This window comes from Triticum urartu, chromosome 4A (genome assembly GCF_056163025.1).
Source record: "Triticum urartu cultivar PI428250 chromosome 4A, HENAU_Tu73, whole genome shotgun sequence".
NCBI lineage: Eukaryota > Viridiplantae > Streptophyta > Magnoliopsida > Poales > Poaceae > Triticum > Triticum urartu.
Window position 1 is genome coordinate 6,564,442 of NC_141876.1, and position 8,465 is coordinate 6,572,906.

At 45.4% G+C, this 8,465-nt stretch overlaps 2 protein-coding genes and 1 non-coding gene across 3 annotated transcripts; 2 read left to right on the forward strand and 1 right to left on the reverse strand.

Moving 5' to 3' along the window:
• The first annotated feature begins 3,500 nt into the window (after positions 1-3,500).
• On the forward strand, positions 3,501-3,572 carry TRNAP-CGG (transfer RNA proline (anticodon CGG)). Its single transcript has one exon. It is a non-coding gene; the product is annotated as a tRNA-Pro (tRNA).
• A 135-nt stretch (positions 3,573-3,707) lies between these two features.
• LOC125527246 (uncharacterized) lies at positions 3,708-6,040 on the forward strand. Its single transcript, XM_087517399.1, has 3 exons — positions 3,708-4,218; positions 4,662-4,780; positions 5,674-6,040. Exons 1-3 carry the CDS (start codon positions 3,815-3,817, stop codon positions 5,808-5,810), a joined length of 660 nt encoding a protein of 219 aa, XP_087373525.1. The 5' UTR covers positions 3,708-3,814; the 3' UTR covers positions 5,811-6,040.
• Positions 6,041-6,821: 781 nt separating this feature from the next.
• On the reverse strand, positions 6,822-8,465 carry LOC125553354 (sulfate adenylyltransferase subunit). Its single transcript, XM_048717148.2, has 3 exons — positions 8,232-8,465; positions 7,427-7,684; positions 6,822-7,336 (listed from the first exon to the last, which is right to left on the reverse strand). Exons 1-3 carry the CDS (start codon positions 8,403-8,405, stop codon positions 7,088-7,090), a joined length of 681 nt encoding a protein of 226 aa, XP_048573105.2. The 5' UTR covers positions 8,406-8,465; the 3' UTR covers positions 6,822-7,087.

An 8,465-nucleotide genomic window follows, 5' to 3' on the forward strand; every position in this document is an offset into this window, starting at 1 on the left:
CAGAACTAAACACATTAATGCTACAATGATTTGTACCATAGAACTAAAGTTTCTTCATGATGCTGGTACAGTTGAAGTTGTCAAGCTTAGTGACAAAACCAAAACATCAAAATGTACCATCCCTTCAGCTGGTGACCTCTTGGACTTAAGTAAACATGATTCCAAAACAAAATGTGAGATGTTGTATCTGGGCCTCACTCAAACACACTTATATTTGTTCTCTTACAAAAAAATTATACATGTTCAACAGCCTGCAATAGAAACTGGTGTTAACAAACAGCCAACTTTATAAAATGATCTGCAACATAAAGACAATAACCTTCTAGTAGGTGTGGTCTTTTACAAAAAACAGAATAAAGTTATTCGTTCACATATCTAGTTAGATCCCAAGTAAATTAATAAACCTCTGAGCTAAAAAAGCACGTAAAAACAGGATTGAGCACCATGTCCCAAGTGTTGCATGTTGGAAAGGATGGTCGTTAAGAATTTAAGCTCGACACGTCATGAACCAAAGCTTGCATAAATGGTCAAATCCTGTAAAAAGGCAATCAACATTCAGAGGCATGCTAGCTAACATATCGGCGAGGGAGCATTTTGAAGCAGGGGAATATCATGACAACTTGATTAACATGATTCTCAACTTGTCGACAAATCTACCTTTTTCAAGCTTGACCTCCTATATGAAGTACCTTATACAACAAAACAATGTAGCCTATATGAAATAACAATTAGGACAATAAAAAGAATTAGCACTGAAGTTGACTGACAAAAAAACTAACTGATATGTGAGATTTCAAAAGCCACTCCATTCGCTAAAAATGAAAGAGCAAGACATGGACTATATCGACAAATCTTGTAATAGCTATGTTATATGGTAACTTAGAACTACTTAAATTAGCACAATCAATCTAGATAAAATAATAAAATCACCAAGTTGCTACTTCTATCTTTTGGTTGCCTATAGATCACACTGAAATGTCAGAGTTAAGCAACAATTGCTTGCCCAAGTAGTATAGAAATGCTAAGTCTACTTGGCCATGTGTTATCTCTATCTCTATCTATATCCCGACTACTTTAAAAGAATCTAAGTTTCCATATTTCACTCAATTTTCTTCCCACCACCCCTTTTATCCAACCTTGCACCCTCCACCAATTTTTTATGTTTTTTCAACCCCTTATAATTTTCATTGAGCCAATATTTGGTTACCCAATAAACGAGATCAATCTCCAATATAGCAATAAATTCATGGTCCGTAATTAAATTGTTTCTTATGGTACACGTGGGCCTGTCAGACATCTTTGGTGACCCAATAAATAGCAAGAAATTCATGGCCCAGAAGAAAAATAATATAAATCAATATCCTATATCTGGTAATCCAATAAAGTAGATTAATCATGGGCACATACCTATTATATCAGTTCGAAAAATAGCTAGAAAATATTAACCTTATAACCAAAACAAAACATAATCTTATTTTGTCTATTTGCTTTGCATCGCGCGCGCGCGCGGGTGTGTGTGTGTGTGTGTGTGTGTGTGTGTGTGTGTGTGTGTGTGTGTGTGTGTGTGTGTGTGTGTGTGTGTGTGTGTGTGTGTGTGTGTGTGTGTGTGTGTGTGTGTGTGTGTGTGTGTGTTGCTAGTCGATCAATCAATCCATCTGTTGCCTAGCCCCGCTGCAACCAGATTCAATTCATCTCAAGGCGAGCCAAGTTTGCTATATGTGCGTTTGCCATCGGCCAGGCGGAATATGTTGTTCCAAGTGCACAAAGACATCAAACGGATCAAGATTGACACACCTGTGAGAGTGTCTTTAACGGAGGAAAAGCATGTAAGTAAGTCCGGATTTTTGGCCTTCCACGCGCGTCCTTGTACTCCCATCTACTCCGTCACACACTTCCTCACCGCAGCGGCCTACGATGAAGATGACCCGTCAAATTCTAATAAAGGATGCACCCTCTTCACATAGTTCACGCCTTCCATAGATCCAAATCTTGAAAGCTGGCATGATGGCGTGGAGGGCGACGATGGTTGCGGGATGAAGTGGGTGAGCTGGAGCTAGCCAGCCTATCCTATGGCCCTCTTGTTCCTGCAGATGTTAAGCTACTAGTACCGAATCCAAAACAAAATATGAAATCTAGCTAAGCCACTTTAAGCGCATCGTCGCGGGTTGGCGGGTTTGGTCTTCGATTCACCATTGATGGCTCCGATGAGAGATGAATTGAAGCCGAGTAGACCTCGATGAGGGCTTCGTTGAGGGGTTGCTGACTTTGCTTTGCGTTGCGGAAGCCGTCTTGGAGCAAATGGATGGAGGGCAGAAGCGAATCAAGGCTCAAAGGCGAGAACGCGAGAGGGTGAGGTGTCGGCCCTCACCGCCATGGCCAGGTCCAGTGAAGAAAGAAGAGGTTGGCTGAGTGGCTACGGTGTAGCGTGCAATCAGGAGGGTGGTGAAGGGCGAGGGTTGTGGCGGTGTGTGAGCAGGAGTTATACCCAGCCATTGATCGGGAATCTTACATTTGATTTGGTATAGAGAAATTGAAAACGAGAGGAGAGGAAGTTTCCTCTTGTTTCATGTGCACAAGCTAGGAAGAGGTGGGAGGAAACGATGGAGGCGACTAAACAACGTACCACCTAAATATCACGACCGCAAACTCCCCTTTAATAGTAGAGGTTTTGCTTTCTCAATATAGTACTATATAAAGAAGGGCATATAGGACAGTTTATCATGTGTAAGGAAACTCGAATCCCTCACCAATGTGCTCTAGGCTCACGCCATGTGCATGCTGTGCGGCTACCTCTCATGCATGAAAATCTAACATCTTCATTTTTCAAGGCGTTGAGTGTTTCTCTGAAGGTTGGGTTTGGGTTTTCTAGATTGTGACGTGATGTGTTTATTTTATCATGTAATGTGAAGAACTAGAAATGAAAGTAGGCAAAGCAGGTTAAACAAAAACTAAAATAGGATGGAAAGGCTAATTGTTGTCACGACAATGAAAAGTGCAACATAATAAAAAGTTACCAACAATCTTCTTCTTTCCACCCAGAGGAAACGAATGCCGGCCTTGAACCCGTCGAGAAAAACCCTTCTTGCGTTGAATTGGGGCGAAAGGCTGGCCATGATCTCATGGACCTCCGACCGACACAAACCAACGCATGTGCTGTTGTGGACACTGAGATAGCTTATCCCGACGTCTTTCTAAGAGACGAGAATGCAAATCGAAAACATCCCATGGAAAAGTCTCACGACCTGATGGTCGGCGGAACAATAATGACAACTGTCGACATTCCACCGCGTGTTTACTTAGATGATCATGTATAATCAGTACGTACAAATATGAAAATAGGATCGCATTTTTTCACGCATTTATTGGCAATGAATATATTTCCTTCCAACCGGTTCCATTTCCTCCCATTACCCTAAGATAAGAAAATGCAGAGTTTTTCTTGGTGATCATTGACAACGATAGGGATAAGAGAACTAGCATCGTTAAGAAAGCACGAATCAGGGTGTTTGGTCTAGTGGTATGATTCTCGCTTCGGGTGCGAGAGGTCCCGAGTTCGATTCTCGGAACACCCCCCATTTTCCCCCCTTCCTTCTGGGCCTTTTCTTTTTTGCTCCTGGGCCTATCCCCCTCCCCCTCCCCAGCCCGGCCCACGAGGCCCAGCAATACCTCGAGCTCGACCACATAAGGCCAGCCATGGCGGGAAATGGGGAAAGTGGAGCGCGCCAAGATTTTGCCGGCTAGGGTTTCCCCTCCTCCTTCCTCTTCTCTACCGCCGTTCGTCTCACCGGCCAGCACAGCAGCAGCGCGAGGATCCATGGCGGGGGAGGCCAAGGAGCCGGAGGCGGCCGCCCAGGGCGAGGGGTCCAAGGCCAAGACCAAGGCCAAGAAGCCTAAGGCTGCGGCCGCGGCCGCCCAGGACGGGGAGGGGGCCAAGGCCAAGAAGCCTAAGCCCGCGGCTGCGGCCGCCGAGGAGGGGGAGGGGTCCAAGGCCAAGAAACCTGCGGCTGCGGCCGCGGCCGCGCCGGTGCCGGCGATTGCGGAGGCGGAGGTGGAGGAGCTGCCCAAGGCCATCGTGCGGCGGCTGGTCAAGGACAAGCTGGCCCGGGCCGCGTCCGGCGGCGAGGGGGCAGAGGGTGCGGCCGAGGTCATCGTCAACAAGGACGCCATGGCCGCCTTCGCCGAGAGCGCCCGCATCTTCATCCACTACCTCTCCGCCACGTGCGTTTGACTCCCCCCAGCCCCCATTTCTCCCTTCCCCTGATTCTTGCTCTGGCTGATTGATTTGGTTTGTTGTGTGGATCCGGGTGATGAATTTGTTGCCTATGTGAAATGTTTGGGTGGTTTGGGGGGAGAAATCAGCGGTAAATTACTGGGTCGATTCGAGTGACGAATTTGATGCTTGTCTGAAATGTTTGGGGGTATTGGGGGAAGACAGCGGTAGTAGTTAATTTCTTGGCATCAGGTTGGTACTGGTTCAGAATCTGCATTGCTGACATAGTTCTTCAGCTAATTGCTCTGCTGTGGGGCTGAGGGGAGAGCCGGCGAGAGCGAACCGATGGAATGCACAAGGAATCCATAGCTTCAGCATAATTTTGGGCCTCTCCCTGTGCTGGTGATGCTTCTGGGATGATGATAGTAAACATGTGTGGTCTTTTCTGCAGGGCTAATGATGTGTGCAAGGACGGAAAGAGGCAGACGATCAACGCCGAGGACGTCTTCAAGGCGCTCGATGAGATCGAGTTCCCCGAGTTTGTGGAGCCCCTGAGGACTGCACTGGAAGGTCAGTGTTGTTGTCTCCTACTATCCTCCATTCTGTTACAGTCTGCTGTTCTTGCTCAGCTGTGCCCGTCAAGCATATGTTCTTTGAGTTTAGAACTTTAGATGCTGTAGTATGGATAACTCTACGCAATAATGTAAATGAAGTGTGCAGTGGCTCAGTTCTTCAGATCTTCAGCTTAGAGAATCCAAGAGCATAAATACAAGCTGTTCACAGCATTGGAATTTCTTTGACTGGTTAATATCCTTACCAATGAGGAGTTGTATGAATCTGGGATCCGAGAGCATAAGAGTTGATAATAGCTAAGTATTGGATTTAGACGCAATCGTGTTCAAAAGAACATTTGGTTTCTTGGATTAAATCCTTTCTGCATCTGGGTACAATTAATTTAGAAGCAAACTTGTTCCACCATCCTCTGCCTTTAGTAAGATTTCTGTACCGTCCATCTTATGCAAGTATTCTATTGCAGTCTTATGTTCTTGTTCTTCAGCTGTACCCATCAAGTATATGTGCTTGGAGTTTATATGCTGCATGGCTAACTTTATGCAGTAATGTAAATGAAGTGTGCAGTGGCTCGGTGATTTAGATTGTTGACTTATAGAATCTGGGAGTGTAAACAGAAGTTGTTAATGACAATGGAATTTCTTTGATTGATTTATATCCTTATATGAGTTATGAATTAGGAATTGCATGAATCTGGGATCCGAGGGCAAAGTTGATAATAGCTATTATATTTAGATGCAATGGTGTTCAAACGAACATTTGTGTTTATTGGATTGCACTCAACCCTTTCTGCTTTCTCTTAGAATTAATTTGGAAACAAACTAGTAAGGTTTTTCTACCGTCTGTCTTATACAAGCTCTCACCGCCGCCCTTTTGCCCTGTTTCTGTTTCAGAGTTCAGAAGCAGAAACGCAGCCCGGAAACCAGTATCAGGCAAGAAGCAATCTGAAAAGAAGAGGAAACTGGATAAAGAGGCAGTGCCCGAAGAGCAAAACGGTGGAGCCGATGAAGCCAACGCGGACCAGGATTAGTTTTTCTGACCTTATGATAGGCTGAATCTGAATCAACATTAGTGGGTGTACTTCCTTAGCAGAATGCCGCTTGTGCTCTGTTTCGCAGTCTCTCTAGATGCAGAACTGTTGTGTACTTGGTATCATGATGTATGCAGTGACTCATGTTTCCGTTCCAAACATCATCAGCTATGCTAGCTCAAATTAGAAACCTCTTCTTGGTGCTATTTAAATTACCACCTTTGGTGAAATACTGTTTTGGGGTTAATGGTGGCACATGGATAAGTTGTTTGAAAGCTGCTGGTTTTCTATGCACAATCTCTAGTGGAATTGCTCACTGCACATCTTGTTCTGATCTGTCAATGTGTAGTGTCACAAACAAAGAAAAAATGTTTATAATTTGCGCTGTAAATGCTTGAAACCAAAGATATGATCTATGATGCATGCAGCACACAAATCAACATCATAACTGAAATTTGGGGTCTACTCATGATCAGTCTGAAACTTGACTCGATAGCCTGAATTTGCAATATAACCTGCAGCTTTCAGTGAGTTTCTCAGATTGACACAGGAATCTCTCTAATAATATGCAATATAAGCTGTTGTTTCTCTATGCACAATCTCTAGTGGAACTGCTCATTGCACATCTTGTTCTTCTGATACAAAAATTAAGTACATGCTTAACCTGTCAATGTGTACTGTCGTAAAAAAAGGAAATATGTATTTGATTTGACATTAAAGTGTTTGAAATCAAAGATATAGACGATGGTGCAGCACACAAATCAGCATCATAGCTTGAACTAAGGTAAATTTATGATCAGCCTGACATTCGACCCAAATAGGCCGAATATGTACAATGAAACACAGGCTTCAGAGAGCTTCTTAACTGAAGCTTCTTGGATTCACACAGGAAAGTTGCTCGGAACATTAACTGGAAACAGGATCAAAGTTGAAGATGAACTGAAAACATTCTCAGAGTTCAGACTTGGCATGCTTAGTCTGCTGCTGTCGAAAGCTGCCTGTATAACCATATATATCGTCAATCAAGTCCATAGCTCAAATCAAACGACCAGCAACAAGTAAATGTGGAGTTTCCAAAGTATCTTCCACAGAAATAGTGCTTATGATTAACCCATTCAAATATAAATAACTGTAACACCATCTACTTCTAATATAAAGTCTGTACTCCCGCCACTTTCTCGAAAAGAAGAAATTGAACTTGTACAGTCATGGTTCCAAAAAACTATCTGACCATCCGGAAACAGTATAACTCGTCAGGCATTAAAATGTCCTCTAATTCAGTCCGAACGCCATTTTGCAACAACTCTTTCTGCTGCAGACATTCTGGCTCTTTCTTTGACAGGCGCTGCAGCCACCACTTCAGCGCTGTCTACAGGAGTTGGCTTCGGCCTGGAAGCGGGCGCCGACATGGCCCGAGAAACACAATAAGCCGCAAAGGTGATTGCGCGCCGTATTTGCCGCAGCACAACCAGCAGTGGATAGACGGCAGCCCCCAGAAGCACGTTGAAATTCGCGATGAGGAAGACCTGCAATGCAAAGTTGAGCAAGTGTTAGCACTGCTGCATATGTTTTGCAAAAAGGACTAGACACAGTAACACAGGACATTCCCCGCTTACCGCAGCGATAATACCGAGGATCGTCAGAACAGTCTGCTTCGCCGCGTCCCAGAAGCCTCCGCTGCTAAACCACCTGAACCAACCACCTCCACCACCTCCTCCTCCTCCTGCAGGCCTTCCCCTGCCACTGCCACCGGCAGAAGGAGCAGGACCACCACGCGGGTCTCTTCGCCGCCTTGTATCAGTTTCCACACCCCATGTCCCGAGAACCGTCTTGTTCTGGTCTAAGGCACCCTCCAGCCCTCTCCTAGCTTCCTCCTGCAAGGAAAGTACACAGCTTGTTGATATGTTTGTTGCTCTGGTTGTCTAACCATTGAAGATTGCGAGTAGCATTGGATTCTCGCAAGAAATCAACATCAGTTGTATACTTATCGAGATTGTAGTCCAACAATGCCTATTACAGATCAAAGAGGGCAGTCTGATACTTAACAGTGTTCAGTTCAGAAAAATCAGTTGTCTGAAACCATCAAATCTGAACTAACAAGATCAAAACATGGCACTTGCAGGAATAGTATCATCCTAATTCGATTTGGCTGTGTTCTTATACAAGATCAAAAGCAAAACATCAGGCAGCAATCCAGCACTCTGAATGTCTTCCAGCATTACCCTCAACTGTTAACTCAATGCAGGATTAAGAACTGAATTCTAGCTACAGTTTCAACAGCATTTAGCAGGTTAACGCCTTGCACTTGCAGCTACCGTCCACCGAAACCATCAGTTCAAATCTGAACCAAAGCAGATCTAAAACCCAGCCAAATATTTGTCACGGAATATGATTCAGTAAAGAGACGGACGCTGCGCGCACCTGCTTCCGGCGGCCGCCGGCGCCGGCACCGGAGAAGAGGCAGTAGGCGCGGCTGGAGCCGGGACCCCGCCCGGTGGCGAGGCATCCGGAGAGACGGCGGGACGGGACGGCGGCGGAGAGGGCGGTGTCGCGGCGGGAGGCGCGGAGGCGGAGCAGAGGAGGCGCGAGAGACATGGCTAATCTAAAGCTCCGGGCTATGGCTTTCTTGGCTGGCTTCTGAGCCTGCTCTCCAGT